This window comes from Hemibagrus wyckioides, linkage group LG21 (assembly GCF_019097595.1).
Source record: "Hemibagrus wyckioides isolate EC202008001 linkage group LG21, SWU_Hwy_1.0, whole genome shotgun sequence".
NCBI lineage: Eukaryota > Metazoa > Chordata > Actinopteri > Siluriformes > Bagridae > Hemibagrus > Hemibagrus wyckioides.
In genome coordinates this window covers 9322386-9342681 of record NC_080730.1, presented here as the reverse complement: position 1 = coordinate 9342681, position 20296 = coordinate 9322386, and the positions used below count along the sequence as shown (strand labels likewise).

Here is a 20296-nt window from a genome sequence, read left to right as displayed (position 1 = left end):
CACTTTGTGACGAAGTCCATTGTATATAAATAAAATTCTATTTAAGTGCTTTAAATGGTTGGCTGCTAAACCCATCAGTAGAAGTAATGTATAAAAGACATCCTCCCATTGCATGCTTCTCATATCTGCAGCCTTACAAATGTCAAGGAGAACATTCCACTGACCATATCTTAACTCAGGACTAATCACTACTCCAGAAAGCTTAAAAATGTTAACGAGTTCCTGCATGGCCTAGGTTCGAGTTATTTTGGGAAGTACTAACTGGCAAGAACAAAAACATGATAAACCTTTAGCTTCAGGTTTGTATTTAAAAGATAAAATAAAGAGGAAAAAAAAAATCTGGATCTACATGTGTATGCAAATCTAGAGGTAGTCTAGGATAGTTCCTAGATGCTAATAGGTTTTAAGTGACAGAAAAATGATCAGAAATGTTTGAGTGCTTTGAAATGTTTGTTCATGCAGATTATTGGCCATTTATAAATCCTTTAAAACGCTTCATTTAGTGAAATGTTGTTGTAACTATACAACTATGGCATCTCCCGAACTGTTTCTCGGATATGTTTATCAAATAAAATAAAAATAAAATATAAAAAATAAAATAAAATAGGATATCTTCATCCCTACACTATATAACATTGCAACAAAATCAAAGCCTGAGATTCACTTTGTGAGGGAAAAATCACATCCGACAAAATGTACTAGCTGAAATACACAGGACGGAGAACATTTCCAATTTTAACTCAAGACAACAATAGGATTTTTTTGTAATTTATGGGAAACTATGTCTGATTAGAGGGACAGCTGTACATGTGCTCCATTGTTGTTCTGTCATATTTTTTTTTCCTGCAAAACAGATCCAAAAACTTTCTACCAGTATCACCATTAGGGTAATAAAAATAAAAAAAATTAATAAAATAAAATGTAATAATAAAAATAAGTAAGGAACACAGGAAAAACTTTTTTTTAATATCAATTACATGGCTAAATTCATTAAATAAATAAATAAATAAATAAATAAATAAATAAATAAATAAATAAATAAATAAATGAAAATGAGTTTAATGGAAATCTGGCTGAAGCACAAATATCTTTCACAAATTGTAATTAGTCAGTAATCCTGGTAACTACAACAGTCACACCACTATACTGAATAACATTTCTGTCCCTCCAACATTTGGACAGATACTAATATGCTTTATTCACTCTTTGAGCTTTCTTGACAAGCTGTCCTCTGTTCCTCAATAATCTTTTCAAACTGAGTGAAAATAATCTGTGAACTCTTCACTGACAATCGCATGCTTGCTATTCTCCCTTAACCTTTCAACCTCTGACCTTCACTCCAAGAGCTTGAGGCCATCACGGTTTAGTAGTGAACTCCTAACACTCCACTCACCAGCGCTGCACCATCTGAAATTATTTGTACATTTACATTTCTGGCATTTGGCAGACAACCTTATCCAGAGTGACGTTTATTTCATCTCATTATATGCAACTCAGCAATTGAGGGTTAAGGGCCTTGCTCAAGGACCCAGCAGAGGCAGCTTTGGTGGATCTGGGATTCAAACTCACAACAATCCAGCACCTTCATCACGAAGCTACCACATCCCTCACACGTTAATTAGGAGATGTTTTCATCCAGTGAAGAATACGACTTAAACTCAGTGGCGCTGTGGCAGTAGCTGTCTGTCTGGCAGTGAATTTTAACTCACAGCCTTTTGGTCCCTAGGATAAAATATTAACTTCTGATCTCCACCATCTTTTAGCTTAAATAAATATTTAACTACTTATTCTGGAGACTTTCATGGAGAGTTGGAGACAATGGAAGGGGGCAGAAAACAAATGTCAACAGACCAAATTGAGACTACAGACCATGTTTTCTGAAGCCTAATGGCAATGTTTAGAAAAATCTAATGACAGCTGTGCTTTTCGATGCAAATTTTGTCTGAGACTTCGTTAACCACCATATTACATTCAGTGCATGAAGGTCTTGCTGATGCCTGAACTGTTCTTCTGAGGTAGTACGTTGGTGACGAATTCAAATAACTGATCAACTCCTGCTTCTTCTGTTACTTCAGATGTTTAAACCCTTAGATAACAAAATGCGGTTTTTAATAGCTGACCTCTAAAACCTATTACATTAACCACAACTGCTAGGATATTATGGCAAAATCAAAAAGCTGACTGGTGTGGTGGAGCCAATTCTACATCCAATAGTGTATCAAGAAAAGGGACTCACCCAATAATCCTGTGTGTGCAATGCAACAACACCATACTATAGTCTAAACATTGGCCAATGACTTTTTGTTGAGGGCAGAGTGTATCATGCAGACAGTAGAAGTCATGCTGCAAGTATTAAAGGCATCTAGCTAGTTATCTAGCTAGCTTTCCATACTTTGTAGTTACTATCTCTTTTATGTCAAGCCAATAAGGTTTCCAGGCCACCAATCAATGCGCTGGGGATTTTCACACGTAAATGTTTTTACATGCCTGGAGTACTAGCTAATGTAGTGATTATTTGGCCACCCCATGAAGTTACACTAGCTTCAGAACATCCATTGAGATCTTGCTTCAGGGATTTTTGTCATGATAAACCACTAAAGGTTAAGAATGATTCGTTTTTAATAATGGTTTGTCCAACGGCCATAAGATTGTTTAATTTTTGTTGTGTGTATGTAAAGACCAAGTGCCAAATTTTATTCCATCATATGCCCACATGGAACAATTGTGACTCACACCCCATTCTGTGTATCTCCTGGCAACCGTGTTACATCAGATGCGTGTTAACTTGGGACAAGCCAAAACATAAGAAGCTTAACACAGCACAGCAGTGAAGCATGAAACACAAATCTCTCAAAAGAAATGGTGAGCAATTACGGACACGTCTGTCCTCCGGGAGCTGCTGGCGTGTTGGGGCAGTCTGCTGAGACGATGACAAAGAACGTGCATCAATCCTTCATGAAGGAGGGGAAGAAAAGTCCCAGAGGCCCAAAAGGTCAACTTCCTGTATGGGTCTAGGCAACAGGTGCTGGTAGAAACAGTGTTCTGGCAAAACACATGCTCTGTAAAGGCATGGCGGTCTGGCTCATTGTTTAACCCACCTCCTGTTGGCACGAAGCCGTCCATGCTGAAGGTGAAACCTGAGCCAGCTGCACTGCTGTGTCAACATCCAGCAGATTCAAGATTCTTGTTCTGTCCATTACATAGCAACATTTCATTGATCCAGGCTTTTTTTTTTTAGATTTCACAGCAATAAAATAGTGCAGCGTTGAACGTGGTGAAAAATATTCAATGCATCTAATCTGAGAAGTGGAGACTCAAGAACACACTCAAGTCAGAATGAACAGGACCCCACTAACACCTGCTTATAGTCTCAGATTCACAGTGCCTTTATTGCAAATTGCTAAAAAGTGACCTCAAATTCAATGAAATTGAGCCAAGCAGAATGTGCGAGTACTTTGTCAGAGAATTTAGCCCTGGTTAAGGAGAATCTTTTATTGACAGATATGAAGGCGTTCACTATTTGGACTAGAACCGAGTGTGACAAAGCTAGATCATGGAAATGCAAGAGGTTGCGAGAAAAAGAACGTCCGAACACCAAGCTATAGTTTTATATCATCGTGTAACAGTGATTACTGCTAGCTACAGGGGATAATTGCTGAATAAATAACTGCCAGATAGCTACAAGCTAAAAACTATCCATCCTGCCTCACTCTTTACTGTTAACATAATTGGAATATCCCCACAGCAATCACTGCTAACAACGGGGAAATAGCCAATACGGTAACAAACTATGGTAATATTTCACTTGTCCTATCATTGGGAGTCCAACTGACACCATTACAGTCTCTTCCCATCAATCAGAGTGGGATCTTGACCTCAACTTGACTGCAGAAGACATGCACTTTGGTGTATAAGAAACAGCAGTGCTTTCCTCCGTTTCAGACGAAGCCGATGTCAGTCCTCAACCTCCCTGTTTCGCAAGTGACCAACAAAACTGGGAGAAATCTTCCTAATATTTTACTGTAATTATACAAGTTAACTATCTCCAACTTCCACCAGAGTAGCACTACACCCTATACTAGCTTGGTCAAAGCAGTTTACTTTATTATTTACAGTGAGTAAATATACTCTGGCAATGCTCTAGGCTCCTAATGGTATTAAATGGTATTAGCTGTTTTCAGTCCATGGGTGGAGTAAAACCGAGTAGCCTGGAGGATTTCTGCAGACATTTCCAAGTCACCACCTGACTTGCATCAAAACAGCACAACTAGTTCGAAACCACTCCTTCCAGCTAGCTCTGCATGTTCTCACTGAATGTTGTTTCGCAGCAATAGATCAGGGCCAAAAGTGCACTTGAGTGAGTCAAAGCCTCTCCCTCGAAGTGTTCCAGCAAGCGAGAGCATTCCTAGGAGTTGTCTTAAAAGAAACAAGAGTGAAGAGCTTCAGTTGGGCTCAGAGCACTATTGTGAAAACAGGTCAAGCGCATTGTGCGAAGACAAAAGGAGGACGCACAAGAGCAACAAGAGTGACATCACATCAGTTCAAAACAAAAACACAGCAGGGGGACTGTGGGGGGTGCAAACGTCCTGTCCAGCAACTTTTAGACGACCCACAGTCAGGGAAGCAACGGAAGAGAGACCATTCAAATCCTGACTCTACACTGTGGCTCTGATTCTTCTCCCTGTGCATGTTTAAGCCTTGTTTGGATTAGATTATTTAGACTTAGATTAGTTTTCCCCAAGGAGATGGTAACGTAATTACTACAGGGATATCTCAGGGTTTTTACTCTTGACCAAACTGGTCAACGGACTGCGAGTGCAAACATCTGGAAAGATTACGCTAAATTTCACTCGAATTTCCAAACTTCAAATGCAAATCAATTATATAGTTTATTTAGATATTTACAACAACTTGTCACAGAAGAGACACTTGCAGGATTTTTTGGTGAGTTACAGTCATGTGACCTGCTAAAGATCAGGTGCAAGACATATGAAGCCACGCCTCCTACAACAAGCGATAATAATAAGGACTAAATGATCAGTAATAAAATGCAGACTACTATCCAGTTTGCGTAAACCCCCATCTGTGTGATCTCTATCCCAAATAATCCAAGTTAAGCTGAACCTGAGGCACATTTTATGAGAAATATATTTTATCAATATCTTGAATGTACTGCATATTCACTTACAGAAAGGAAATTCCTTAAAATTCTAGCATTGTGGCACACAACATCGTTTAAGCAAGGTTCGAAATGTGTACTTTTTCCATCACTAGGTCGTGCACGCCCAATCTCAGTAATCCTAAATGCCTGCTGAGCAGGATTTGTGTCAGACTTAATCTAGGAAGGAATTTATTTGACCGGAGAAATTGCAGGGTGATTATGGAGAGACTGTCGGCTGCGGAGTGACTGAATTGCTGTCTGGAGGTGTGCGTGTTCCAGTTCAGATTTGAATCATGTTAAAGCCCTGAGTGAAAAACAGATCTTCCTGTTCCCTATACAGCGCTTACACTCTCACATTGCTACAGCGTTCAGCTAGAAAACTGGCAACCTACTTTCACATTAATGCCATTTTTTTTTAGTATTTTCATTACCAGGAGCAAGAGATTAAAGGATTTTGCATGGCCCTGGTGTGATATGATTTACTCTACTAATAACATTAGCCAGCTAGTTACAAAAGCAACATTACGCTGATGGAGAACTGAGGGCAGAAATATCTACACTGAGAATTACGTGCAAGTAAAGGATAAGCAAATAAACTGAATAAAGTGGGACATGCTAATACTGTTCTGCTAAATGGGATTTGCTGAAAATGAGCAACTTTTTCAGCAGAAAATAAAATACCACAGCAACTTTTTGCTCTCTATTGGCTTAAGTTTCCAAGTTACATAAACTGGTAGGGTTAATGTTCAATTAATTGTGCATCGAAATCAACAAATATTAAATGTATATCGCTGGTATGCATTTCTATATACCTCCTGAATAAACTATTTAGTTTGGTAAGGAAAAATACAAACACATTTGAAAGACGGCTGCATGACAGACACTGACACGATGCAAGAATTTACCCCAAAAGGAAAGACAGTCCATGATAGGGCAACACATACCATAGAAGGGAGCTAAATGGAAATAAATCAGGGACCCAAGAGCAGATAGGCAACAACAATACACACTACACCGCTCCTATAGCAAGCATAATCCCTTGATATTCTGAATGCAATTTCTCCCAAAAGTATTTTAAAGCTGCTTTTCTTCAAGAATGTGCTAAACTGTGTTCAGTGTATGTATCCAGAGTTTGGTGTTTATGGATACAGCTTGTCCACTAACTGGACCAAATTCATTTCAGTGAGAAATACTCATCTGGATAGCTAATAGTTTTATAAAAGTAAACAATGGTAACAGTTCAAAATACACTGACCAGGCAGAACGTTATGACCACTTGCCTAATATTGTGTTGATCCCCTTTTTGCTGCCCAAACAGCCCTGACCTGTCATGCACTGTATATTCTGACACCTTTCTATCAGAATCAGCATTAACTTCTTCAGCAAGTAGCTCGTCTGTTGGATCGGATCACACGGGCCAGCCCATGTGCATCAATGAGCCTTGGCCGCCCATGACCCTGTCACTGGTTCACCACTGTTCCTTCCTTGGACCACTTTTGATAGATACTGACCACTGCAGACCGGGAACACCCCACAAGAGCTGCAGTTTTGGAGATGCTCTTATCCAGTCGTCTAGCCATCACAATTTGGCCTGTCGTCAAACTCGCTCAAATCCTTACTCTTGCCCATTTTCCTGCTTTTAACACATCAACTTTGAGGACAAAATGTTCACTTGCTGCCTAATATATCCCACCCACTAACAGGTGCCATGATGAGGAGATCATTAGTGTTATTCACTTCACCTCTCACTGCTCATAATGTTATGCCTGATCGGTGTACTTTACAAAGTGGTGCTTTATTTTATATTATGTATAACAACAAACCTGAGTATTATAAGTTACTCTGTAGCACACTAGAATAGTCTGAGACAACACGAAACATAGATTCGATCAAATGGAAAAGTATCCAAAGTTGGATTTTTATGGATATAGACCATCTCCTAACTGGACCAAATGCTTAATGATTCAGATTGCACAGAAATACTGAATATCTGAAGCTTCTTTTCACAGCACACGTACACACACACATTTGAGGATCACACAGAGACTTGGTGCTTACGTTGTATATCCGTAAAGCCCAAATAAGGAACTATATCATCCAGAGAATAAAATGAATCCTTATTATCATATGAATGCTGATGGTTACTTACGTTTTTCATCATCCGCGTGCACTAAAGATGCAGCTCGCGACAAAACATCCAAAGGTGTTTCCATCCTCGGTGAGACCCTGCTGAAAAATGATAAAGCTCTGAATCTCCATGTGTAGAAATACAGGTGAGGGTTAAAAAAAAAAAAATCCCAACATCTCAAAATTCAGCGATTTTTCATCATCTGACCCGATCCAGAAGAAACACAAGGGGAAGATCACGACAGTAGATTAAAGCTCCTAATACTCATTTCAGCTTGCTCGTTTCGTTCATGATCACACACTTACACACACACACACACACACACACACACAGGGGGTATTTATAGCTTCATTCTGTAAAACCTTGGGAGATTTCTAAGTGCCTGCTTTGTTCCACACACACTTCACATTCCTCAGATGCCGCCGCATTTCCACCGTGTTTACACTCGAAAAGGAAAACAACATGAAGCCAAACTGCACTCAGATTGCTTGCCTTACTCTCACTAAACGTGTTTCTCGTGTGTAAAGACTGAGATCATTCATATGTTGTTTCCCCACAGAGAGATGATCCAGTTATATTATTGGAAAAGGTATGGAAAATGTGTTTTCACTCACACTTAAAAACGCACGCGCACTCGATCTATTTCATTTTAATTCCTTTAATTTACTTTTTAATTTACTATTTTACGTCCACAGCGATGTGAAAACACGTGTGTGGAGTAATCATACTATTGAAAAAAAAACGATCTAAAAATAATGTGGATCTAAAAAAAAAAAACCTAAACATTTTTGTGGTTAATCCCACATCTCGCGCCGCTGGAGTCTCGAGCGCTTTTACATGTAAACAAACTGTCTAACTACATACCGCTTTGGAGCGCCACTTTGGAATTGTCCGAGCCTACGAAAAAGTGCAGATCATTTACAGTGGAAAAGCCGAAAATCATCCACGAATGGTCTAGACTCCACGGGAGAAAGCGCCAAATTGTGCCGCAAGTATCCAAACTTTCCGTGTAAAAGCTCAGCGAGGCGCGAGCGTTCAGGAAGAATGATAGGAATGAGGGAATTCTCTTCCTGGCAGGTGGCGCGAGTGGACATTTCTGATTGGCTGATCTCGGCCCAATGAGATCAGCATATATTATGCAAATCAGCCGATTACATCATATCCTAGTCACAGGTAGCCAAAGAGGTGTGATTATTACCTGCTTCATCACTAGATCTCACTGTCCACAGGCAAACTAGGAGCAAGTAGTAATGAAAATATCATTGGTGTCAGCGTTAACTCTAACCCTAACCCTAAATGTTGTAACAAACCTACACTGATCTAATCTGATAGGAACACACAGCCCTGCATACAAGGTGCAGGAATGTTCACATCAAACATCAGCATGGGGGAGATCTCAGTAGTTGAGATCAGTTTTTCAGGAACTGGGATTTCCCATCATGCACAACAATATATTATAGAGAGGTCAGAGGAGAATGGTCAGACAGCTGACAAGAAGGTAACAGGATCTCAAACTCCTCACAACAGTGGTGAGCTGGAAATTATAGAATCTCAGAATGCACCGCACAGCAAATTCTCTTTTGAGGTGGATAGACTGCACCAACTGGAGAACACTCCTAGAGAGATGCCAGTCAGACAACAGCGCACGTCTTATGACTGGTGGAGGAAACCGGAGTAGGTGGTGGAAACCCGCAAAGCATGGGAAGAACATGCACAACTCCGCACATACAAAGGGCTGGGGGTGGGGATTGAACCCCTAACCTCGGAGGTGTGAGGAAAAGGTGATATTTTAAAGGGAATTAAAAATCATCAACAATTTCTGCTCCCACTAGATGGGATAAAAACAATGAGCATGTGTTTATTCGCATAAACTGTTCTCTAAATATATAGCTTTTTGTCATGGCACATCACACCGCATAATATTTATTGCATACATGTATGGTCTGTTATTTGTAATTCCTTACCTAACAGCAGCTCTGACAGTAGTTAGGCTGCAAATCTTAATGCACTAAAGTTATCATTTATATAGTAACAACTCCCACTTTTTTTTGGGTAGACACTCCTCACAATCAGATTAAAAATGTCTGTAAGCGTTGACATGGTGAAGTTTTCTAACAGACACGTGTAAAGCCGTATCTTTTTGTAAGTTTTCCTTCGCATCATTTAACAATGTCAACTGCTATGATATTTATCAGTGTGTGTTACCTTCAAGACAGGACACGAGTTCCTACGTCTGATCCATTGAAAAAAATCCCCCACACCCTCAGCTACTTGTTCACACAAGGATTGACTTTCCCAGTATTTTTCCAGCTGACTTGCATTCACTCAGACACCCATAGCAATAACCTGCAGGCAACTATGGTGAATACAGCTGTGTAAAGAGTGTGTGTGTGTATTTTCCCTCTGAAATACCAAGACAGCATACAGGCCACTGAGTTTGAGTTTAAAGACATAATATATTGAGAATAAAGTTGTAATATGTTGAGAATAAAGTTTTGAAAACTGTTAATGCTTTCAGTGTGTTCTGAAAATATTCCATCATTTTTATTGAAAGGTCAAAAATGATGATATATAAATTTTTGCCTTTCTATTCTTTAACTAAAGGCCCTGATAAATGGTGTACAAATAAACTGAGAGCTAAAATAAAGCTGTTTTATGATCAGAACCAGCTGCTTCTACATTAAGCCACGTAAAACTTAAAAAAAAATATCATCCATCTCATAATAAATATTAGTGATGCTTTATTTATAATAAGATAAATATTCAGTCACTAGTCAAGTGTACACTTGTGTCCTCTAGTGGGCAAAAAATAAAATAAACTGTAAATCTGGAACATTTCCTATCAGTATTTTAAATTTATTTTCTTTTATTTCCTTTCTAGAAACTTGATGCTGTTAAATCTTTTGATTTTTTAATCAGCAGCACAAGGGGATTTACAGCTGGACTGTTGTACTGTAAACACCAGAAAGTCTCATTGTACCTCATGATCACTCCTTTATTTCTGTTGAATCTTCGACCGTTGGGCAGTTTGGGGTTCAGAGATGAGTGTGAATATGAACATGAAACTTTAACACTTTCATAAAGCCATAAAAGCTGAAGAGTACATACGATTTATATATACATCAATCATTCCGAAAGCTGAAAAGTCCAGACATTTTCTTGCGGTTTTTGTTTTCTGCAGCCACAAAGCCATGCTACTGTTTTGCTTATTCATTACTTTAACAGCGTCATCAGCGATAACCTGTTTTGCAATCCTCAGCATACATGTACGTACAGTGCACATTAAAATGAAAGATGACAAAACACCCAAGACTGGGCTGTGTAACCAGCCTAAGCATTTCACAACATTTATTCTGGACACAAATCACATGTCAACATAAATAAACCTCAGTCCTCACTTAAATATCTCCATAGCGCTACTGTTTTACATTTAGACATGACCGTGTGGTGAATTAATATATACAAAAAGAAATAGAAAACACAAACACAACTTTTTAAGAAATCACTGTGGCTTCCTCCTCCAGCCTTTGAGCATCTTCCGAAGCTTTTTCACACTATATGACACTGTTTTCACAAGTCCTTTGCAAAAAGAAAAATAATATGGTAAAACTAGATAATATAATAAACTAGGTAAAAACAGCAAATTTCTACTATGATATAACAGATACCAATTAAGAGCCTCACCTGCTGTAGCAACTCCTTTGGCACTCTGTGTTATGCTGGAGGTTTTCACAATCGTTGAGATACCTTTAAAGAGAAACGCATGAGGTTATATACACAAGATCAGAAAATATCTTGTTTTCATTTGGTTCTGCCATATGAATATGCCTTTTCACATAACAGACAGTGTCACTGAGGAAGAGACAGGAGTCAGAGTTGGAGGTAGCAGAGCTGAAGATGTTGAGGTTCTCTTTGGGAGTGACAGTTGGACAGGATTAGGAATGAGTACATCAGAGGGACAGCTCATGTTGGACATGTGGGGGACAGATTAGTTAGGGAGGCCAGATTAAGATGGTTTGGACATGTTCAGAGGAGAGAGAGTGAGTATATTGGTCAGAGAATGTTGGACATGGAGCTGCCAGGCAGGAGGCAAAGAGGAAGGCCAAAGAGGAGGTATATGGATGTAATAAATGAGGATATGAAGCTAGTGGGTATAAGTGTTGAAGATGCAGAAGATAGGGATAGGTGGAGGGAGATGATTCGCTGTGGTGACCCCTGAAGGGAAAAGCCCAAAGAAGATGATGTTTACATATAATCCACATAAAAAATAATAACCGAATTTACACAAATGAACAAGTTCAAAAGTTTACACACGCTTGATTCTTCATACTGTGTGTGTTTCGCGATAGTTGTTCACGAGTCTTGTTCGTCCTGAGCAGTTAAAGTGCCCACTGTTCATCAAAAACATCCTCCAGCTCCTGCTTATTCATTTTCTAGCATCTTCTGCATACCTGAACCCTTTCTAATAGTAGCTATGATAATAATAATAATAATAATAATAATAATAATAATGAAACAATAATAAATTTCACCAGACATCCTGTTTAAAAGTTTACACACCCCTTGGCTATTAATGTATCATGCTGCCTTCTTAAGCATCAGTGAACATTTGCAGCTTTTGTAACAATTGTGTACGAGTCCCTAAGTTGTCTTTGGCGTGAAAAGATGGATCTTATCATCATATAGTCACTGTAAGAAAAGGGGTCAGATATGTAGAGGATACAGAAAAAAAAAAAACATGCAGGAACTGAAGAGTTATCTGAAGAAATGTGTGGGCAGTTGAACTTCTCAGGACAAACTACAGACATATATAAACAGTCATTCATAATGGTGACAACAAATAGTAATTATAAACAAGCAATTATAAACTTATGAACCGTTTAATTTGTGTAAATTCATTCATGTGTTGGGTGGACTATATGTAAACAGCTGTTATGTGAAATAGCTTTATTAATGATTAAATTCTTAACATTTTGCTGATTCTGCCAGGCGCATGTAAACATATGACTCCAACTGTACATCATAGTAATGACTCATTAATATGGACATGTATGGCTCCTAATAATCTTAAGTCTTATTATTTATTATTAATAAGAAGAAGAAGAAAGAAAGAAAGAAAGAAAGAAAGAAAGAAGGTCAGAACCCTGTTTGTGTTTACAAAACTGCAAACTCAGACACTCCTACCATTCTCTCATTAGACCGATGACAAAGAGGAAAGCAGGGTGAGGTTTCTGAAAAACATTGCCCTGTCTCACCAAACCGGCTTGCTTAGTCATGGACATGCAAAGCAGCTTATATGGAGAAAAAAATTGGGTCTTCGCAGAAATAAAAATAAAAGTGCAAAATTATCTGTAAAACAATTATCTGCTGTCTTCCAATAATCTGAACGTGTATGCTATTTGGAAAATGAGTTTTGATAAATAGAACCAAAAAACTGAATGAAATCAATAAAAAGGTATATGGTGCAATTGAAAAATTTTTACAAGGTGCATGATATCAGTAGCACATCTTCAGTTTGTAAAAGTAACGTAAGAGCTCTGATGCGAAATCACTCAGAAACCACACAGCACTAAATCAGGTAGGGCAATTATACTGCCTCTTTGAATTCTACTCTATTTCTGTACTACAGATATACACCTGTTATTACAGAGTGTGTCTCAGTCAGCTCCCTAGTTCAGTAGTCAGGACACAGGTCATTTTAAGAGCTCTCAAAAATCACAGAATCTTCAAATGTAAAGTAACTTGATTGGAAAAAATCTACTAGCTAGAAATGTTAGACAATGCATTTTTCATAACATACTTAATGTAAAAGAAGATAAAAATATTTGTCCCTTTTCGGGTTGATAAATGCCAGTGATGATGTTTTACAGCATGAGTGCATAGCCACCGGAAACCGAGTCATCAGTAGTGGGTGCTTACCAGTGTCCCAACTCGTGTACACAATATACTGATTCAACACCTAGGGAGCTAAGGAGCTGATTGAAACGTGTTCATAGTTTTCTCCTGTGTACTGACAAGAGATGAACCTCATATCTAACATCGGCTTTCTAGCTAGGCATCCATCCATCGTCTATACCCGCTTCATTCCTAATTAGGGTCACGGGGGTCTGCTGGAGCCTATCCCAGTGCACATTGGGTGAAAGGCAGGGGTAGGCAAAAGTACAATTCTAAACAATTACAGACCAACAATCATGATCACTTCAACATGCTGGGAAGAAACCAGTTAGTAGACATATCGCTACATGAACATTTCTTCCTACGCGAAACTGTTTATGGACACACCACTGCAGTAAAATACCCAAAACTAAGAAAGTTATTATAAAGGGAATTTGACTTCATGCCTGTTTTACTCATCATCTCTCAGCAAAGTACAGGAGTTCAATTTACATGAACATGAACTTACAGCAGTCACCACCCCAAAATCTTATGAGCTGTGTCCACCAAAGCATTTCTCAATCTTTATTAATTCCAACAATACAGATAACCAAAGACCTTTCATACTTTTTTTTTTCTACAACTATCCAATACAGTGGTATATGATGGACATGGGCATGTTTATTTATCTTGAAATTCTGGACAGGAATATCTGAGATGTTACCATTTGGGTCATCTATCTGGTCCCCATAATAAATAAATAAATAAATAAACAAACAAACAAACACAAAATAGATAGATAGATAGATAGATAGATAGATAGATAGATAGATAGATAGATAGATAGATAGATAGATAGATAGATGAAATGAAACTCTGCAGCTTTTATTTTAAACATTCTTTCAGTGAGTTTAAGGTATCATTTAGGTGTAACATCATATTTAGCTGCGTTGCCAATTAAGACGTGTGTGTGTGTGTGTGTGTGTGTGTGTGTGTTTCAGCACTGGTAATAGTACAGCTGGTTGATGGCAAAACAAGCTGTAGGCTCATTAACTCTGACTCATGTGACATTTGAGTTGCTTTTGATTTATGCCGATGCAACACCTGCACAGTGTAGAAACAGTCATAACAACATCTGCCCTCTACCTCTTTATCTCTCTTTCCTTTTCCCTCTCTCTTTCTCTCAGATAATCCCTCAACCTGGCAGAGCTGTCAGTGTTCGAGGAAAAGCAGGATGTCGGTAGCAGACACTGTAATCACCCCATCCACCATTCCCATCCCTCCTCCCTTATCTTTTACCTTCTATTCTCCTCTTTCTTTTTCCCTTTCCTTTCGCCCCACAACCTTTATTCTTCTGCATCCCCACCTTTCACTTTACCATCACTCTCTTTTTCCTCTTCTCCAATTTCCTTATCTCTTCCCTCTCACTTTTTTTTCTTTCTGCCACTTTCTCCATCCCCGGTCCCCGGCGGTGAAGTCTGCATTATTGCAGATAACTCAAAAGTAATGATGTAAAACACAATCTGAAATATATGAGCAAGCTTTGTGCATTCAGATCTAGGATATCTTATGTACTCTTTTTATAGGTTTGTGTATTTACACAAATACTATTCCCTTGCAATTTGATGCAACAAAAAGGTATGCAGCATATTTCACAAAGCCGAGTCTAGAAGAAGAAGAAGGGAAAAAAAAGGCAATGATCCTGGGTACACGTTTGCAATCCTGTAGTCCCTGTGCTATTGATCATACAGCTCTCTGTATCTGTGTCCCAAATGACATACTACACACTACGCACATACACTATACACTCTGCCATCTAGTGTAGAAGGGTGGTATCAAAATATCTCAAATGTCACAATAACTAAATTTCTAACAACCGAAAATATAATCGTTTCACAGTCGATGGTAAATGCTCAAATCAAATGCATGTAAAGTAACACCTCTAGTTTCAGCAGAAAAGGGTTTTTAAAATGATGAAAAATAACGTGGGCTAATTTAAAAGACATTCGTAAGCTGTCTTGTCCAGTGCGATGTTGTCGTCTGTCTTGAAATATTTTTCTCACCCAGCGTCAGTGCCTCGTAGCCCCGCTCCTCTTTTACTATGTAAGCAAAGCTGTGAGTGTTGAGTGTATGAAGTGGCCAACATTCCTTTTTTTGTATGAATAAGTGCATCATCTGGTTACTTGAAGTGCACTTCTTCTTGATGATGGAATTTTCAATGTGAGCACACTCCTTGCGTGGCCACTTACTACAAAACAGCGTAGAATAGTGCATAATTATGCGCTAGCCATTATGGCTACTGAGCTGAAAATCCATTGTAAGTCTCAGTTACCTTGCTGTACGAGAAGGCCGCAGTCTGGGTCATGAGCGAGCTGCAGCAGGATCTCCTCCACGTCACGGTTCTTCCCCGGAGGATCCACCAGTCGTGTGATCTGCTGCTGCAGCGTGCGAGGCAGAGCCATCAGCTGGGTAAACTGGCCGTCTGGACTCTTATCCACCTACCGGGAAACAAATTCACAGCTTATAAACACTGTTTTCTGACATAATTTTTACTCCAAGAACCTTACCATTGGTAGTAGAGCTGTCTTAAATAACACTTACTGAACAATCAGAATCCAGAATTCAACATAACTGTGGTATGAAAACCTTTAAAGCAAATCCAAGACTTAAGGCCACAGACACCCTATATTTACAAATATGAAAGCATGATTGTGCATTTCATCCTCTTCTCATTACAGATGTGTTTTTGGCAGAGAAGACCAAGACAGCCTCCACGCTCTGGCAGAAACCTACTGACTTCTACATTCTGTCCTGCTGCAATGATCCGTCTTAATAATGGACCATTAACGCTATAAGCTCTTGGCAACATAATTCTGGGCATGTTTAAACAGCTCTAATGCCAGGATATTTCACTTGGCATAAAGCTTGGAACAGTCAATACCATACGTCGCCAAAAAAAGTCTTCTGAGGTCAGCAAGGCACAGACATGCAGTAATGATATGACTGTCTAAACAAGTCTCTGGCCATCAGATTTTTAAAATGAAGGGGAAAGTAGATCTAATATGTAATGCCATATAGGAGCCAGTAACTCAGTAAGGGATGATACAGAGTTGTCTCCATTTGGAATTGCACAAACAGCATTAACTGGCTTAAACAGGTAATAAAAATAATGCTGCATTTCATAAAGTTTAGAAAAGAGATAGTCTAAAGGAAGATGTACTGCTGCTTAATTCACTGTGACTGACAGATACATAGGCAACACCTCCTTCACTGAGACTAACAAGCATACACAGGCCAATCCTTCTTTACTGACTCTAACTAGACAGATACCCAGCTCACACCTCCTTCACCAAGGCTGACAGCCACACAGACCACACCTTCAGAGACTGAGAAGCATGTAGGCCACGCCTCCTTCACAGAAACAGACAGGCGCATACAGGCCACGCCTCCTTCACAGACACTGACAGGCACACAGACCATGCCTCCTTCACAGACTCTGACAGGCACATTGGACACACCTCCTTCACTAAGACTGACAGGTACACAGGCCATGCCTCCTTCACTAAGAGTGACAGGCACACAGGCCATGCCTCCTTCACTGAGACTGACAGGCACACAGACCACGCCTCCTTCACAGACACTGACAGGCACACAGACCATGCCTCCTTCACAGACACTGACAGGTCTCAGTACTAGATTGTGCATACTACTACTGCTAGATTGATCTTGATGTCTAGCACCACCTAGTGGACAAAAACTACAAAGAAAGGCTTTAAACCTGAATTCCAGCCTCACCTCCAGCTTCCCCTGCTGTGGCTTGTAAACCACCTGTGGACATTCTTGGAGAATATTATTATACAAGATCCGGAAGTGCTCCATGTTGTCCTTCACAATGTTGGAAACTTTGGATTTATCTTCACCGATCACCATCCTGAAATCCCCTAAAAGATATTACATAATCACAAGAGGAACCTGAGGAGTAAATAAACAAGATTTTGCAATGAGAACTTAATGCATGTCTGCTTTTGGATTATTTTCTGTTGTAATGAACATGATTTCTTCAGAAGGTTCTCTAGATGGTTCCTGGAATCAGTGTAAGCCACTTTAAAAAAAAATCCTCCAGTTGCACCAATCAGCTTCTGGACAGTAAAAGCTGTTGTAAGCTCTGCATTTTAGTTCACTAAATAATCAAAAAACTGGTTGAAACGTTATCTAGTCATTTAAAAATTGTTCTCCTTCTTGCTAACACGGCACTTCTTATCCTAAAGACACAAAAGTTTTAATAATTAAAGGTGTGATAATGTTATCTAGCTACACATGTACAAGCTACTGAATTACTAGCAGCTAGTATCTAAATGTCCGTGATGGACCTAAGCCACAGTCTGTAGGGAATCTCTAAAACCAGTGGGAAAACAGGTTCTCAGTCACCGGAGTACGAGAGTCCAGCGATGTTGAGGAAAAGCTCTTCCTCTGAGAAACTCTCTGGAAGCATGAGGAAGGAGGCGATTACTGCACTCTTCAGATTGGCTACCAGAGCAGCTCGCAGCTTCGTGTTCTCCTTCTGCACCAGAATCCGCACCTGAGGAAAACAAAGTACAGTGAGTACAGTACATATAAGACTGGTGTATGTATATATATATATATATATATATAAATAAGTGTATTTACTTTATATATATATATATATATATATATATATATATATATATATATATATATATATATATATATATATAAATAAGTGTATTTACTTTATATATATATATAAAATATAAAGTAAATACACGATATTGCCAAAAGTTTTGGGACACCCCTCCAAATCATTGAATTCAGGTGTTGTTTTTCAGGGGTTGGGCTTGGCCCCTTAGTTCCAGTGAAAGGAACTCTTAATGCTTCAGCATACCAATATATTTTGGACAATTTCATGCTCCCAACTTTGTGGGAACAGTTTGGGGATGACCCCTTCCTGTTCCAACATGACTGCACACCAGTGCACAAAGCAAGGTCCATAAAGACAAGGATGGTGTGGAGGAACTTCATAGAACATCTTTGGGATGAATTGATGAATTAGAGACATCCCCAAACTGTTCCCACAAAGTTGGGGGCATGAAATAGTCCAAAATGTCTTGGTATGCTGAAGCATTAAGAGTTCCTTTCACTGGAACTAAGGGGCCAAGCCCAACCCTTGAAAAACAACACCTGAATTCAGACCAAACTGATTTCTTTTCCCCAGCAAGGATTTCATCCTAATCAAACTGGACGATAAACTAAAATGAGAAATTCCGTACAGGTTTGTGCAGTCTGCCTGCTATATACATCGTTTTCCAGTGAAGCAAGTCGTCCATCAGGGCATCCGTGCTGATGACGCCGTACTTGATCAGCTGCAAGAGAAACATAACGGTTTTACAGCATAACTTACAAACTTACGTCTTATTGCTCAACACTTCAAATATAGACAACGCAAAAGAAAAATAAAAACACAATGGAAATCCCTGATGATCATGCCGGTCCTCACCTCAGACACACCTGTGTTAGTCTTCTGTGCTGTTTTGGGTGATACTGAGGGACAAACATACCAACCACATCAAGATTTCTGATCAGGAGCAAGGAAATAAAAAGGTTTAAATAACTTACTGACCCTTTCCTCTGAGGGGACTAGGGTGTTGTAGTACACTCTGGCTCCATAGTCATTCTGAATGTTGCTGATGTGCCTTGGACCGAGATATTTCAGAAAGGAGTAGTGTCTTCTGTTGTCTATTAAGTTCATGGTGTGCCAAGTGATGGGGTCATCCACAGCAAACACAAAGTCCAGCATGTTATTCTGTGCACACAAAAACAAGCACAATATCCTACAGTTCCAATCTTATATTACTGTACTTAATTAACTATTAACAATTCAGAATAAATGAACACATTTCATAACTCTTACCCGCATCTGACCTTGACTGGCCCCAGCCTGCTTAAACACTCCAGATCCATAGGCAAATGCTAAGCTAATGTCTTGTGGAAACTGAGACAGAATCCTCCGATAAAACACACTCGTGTTTTGTAACGCCGCAAGAGCCATTTTTTTAAAGCAAATAACTAATTCTCCATGCTGTTTTCACAACCTTTAAATTAATTTCGCTCATAGTTCTCAGTTACTAAAGAACTTACACGTTAGCAGGCAGCTAACTTCATACATAGGGTCCATAATGCTGCAGCTGAGGTTCAATCCCAAATGCCTTTCTGCACTATATTGAGTGCACTAACTCGCCTTTGCTTCATGTCCTATATAGTGACCTAATGTAGGACGTAGGAAGCTGTTTGACATTCGGCCCATTTAGATGAGACGCTTAAGCGGTTATCAAAACGAAGCGGTTTCTAATCATTCATAAATTAAACATGATAAGTAGAATACTTTTACCAGAGACAAAAAAAAATGTAATGAAGACTTCCAAAATCAATAGGTTAAACGTTTAAATATGTTTGGATTCTTCTTCTTCTTCGAGTTTTAACGCGAACACGAATGGCACATTTCCGGCACCTATTGGGCCGGAGTGCATTGTGCAGCAAGTTAATACCGTAATTGTCAAATTTCTCTTAATTCTGTCAACAAACATGTCCTTTATCTTTAAGAATCATCATAACATAATAGAACATGTTCAACCGATTTTGCTGATCCTCTTTTACTGCAATTTCCAGACTCATGCCTCCTATATTCATACAGGGAATAATTTAGAGCAGTGTGCCCAAAGCAGTCTAGCTATAACCATCTTCTCTGTCTCCTTGTCTGACTCCGCCTACCTGATTCCCCTTTCTATTGCATCCTAAACTTCTAGCTACTTTATTTTTTATTCCCATCCAAAGCCTTAACTTCTGTTTTACTGAATGATACGCACTATATTGCCAAAGGTTTTGGGACACCCCTTCAAATCATTGAATTCAGGTGTTGTTTTTCAGGGGTTGGGCTCGGCCCATTAGTTCCAGTGAAAGGAACTCTTAATGCTTCAGCATACCAAGACATTTTGGACAACTTCATGCTCCCAACTTTGTGGGAACAGTTTGTGGATACCCCCTTGCTGGTCCAATATGACTGCACACCAGTACACAAAGCAAAGTGTTTGGTGTGAAGGAACTTCACTGGCCTGACC

The 20296-nt window shown here is 39.2% G+C and overlaps 2 protein-coding genes across 7 annotated transcripts in view; both read right to left on the bottom strand.

The window, feature by feature from the left end:
* vgll4b (vestigial-like family member 4b) overlaps window positions 1-8327 on the bottom strand; it is a 39524-nt gene extending 31197 nt beyond the window's left edge. Inside the window, exons 1-2 of one of the 3 annotated variants that reach the window (XM_058374059.1) lie at window positions 8154-8294; window positions 7311-7390 (exon numbers count right to left, since the gene is read on the bottom strand). In XM_058374059.1, coding sequence (XP_058230042.1) covers window positions 7311-7374 — 64 coding nt within the window. In that variant the 5' untranslated portion in view covers window positions 7375-7390; window positions 8154-8294. Of the gene's footprint in view, window positions 1-7310; window positions 7391-8153 lie in introns of all 3 variants that reach the window. The other 2 variants (XM_058374058.1, XM_058374057.1) reach the window with 2 other exon arrangements.
* Window positions 8328-9962: 1635 nt separating this feature from the next.
* On the bottom strand, window positions 9963-19641 carry tamm41 (TAM41 mitochondrial translocator assembly and maintenance homolog). Of its 4 annotated transcripts, XM_058372882.1 has the most exons (9): window positions 19093-19232; window positions 18802-18917; window positions 18679-18722; window positions 18452-18544; window positions 17592-17742; window positions 16959-17104; window positions 15496-15661; window positions 10974-11036; window positions 9963-10868 (listed from the first exon to the last, which is right to left on the bottom strand). In XM_058372882.1, the coding sequence occupies exons 4-9, from the start codon at window positions 18506-18508 to the stop codon at window positions 10792-10794; spliced, it is 660 nt and encodes a 219-aa protein (XP_058228865.1). In that variant the 5' UTR covers window positions 18509-18544; window positions 18679-18722; window positions 18802-18917; window positions 19093-19232; the 3' UTR covers window positions 9963-10791. The 4 variants fall into 4 exon arrangements, with proteins under 4 accessions (XP_058228865.1, XP_058228864.1, XP_058228863.1 ...); XM_058372881.1 differs by lacking the exon at window positions 18679-18722; XM_058372880.1 differs by lacking the exon at window positions 18679-18722 and having other exon boundaries at window positions 9967-10868; window positions 16959-17094; window positions 18798-18984; window positions 19093-19641.
* Window positions 19642-20296: the final 655 nt, after the last annotated feature.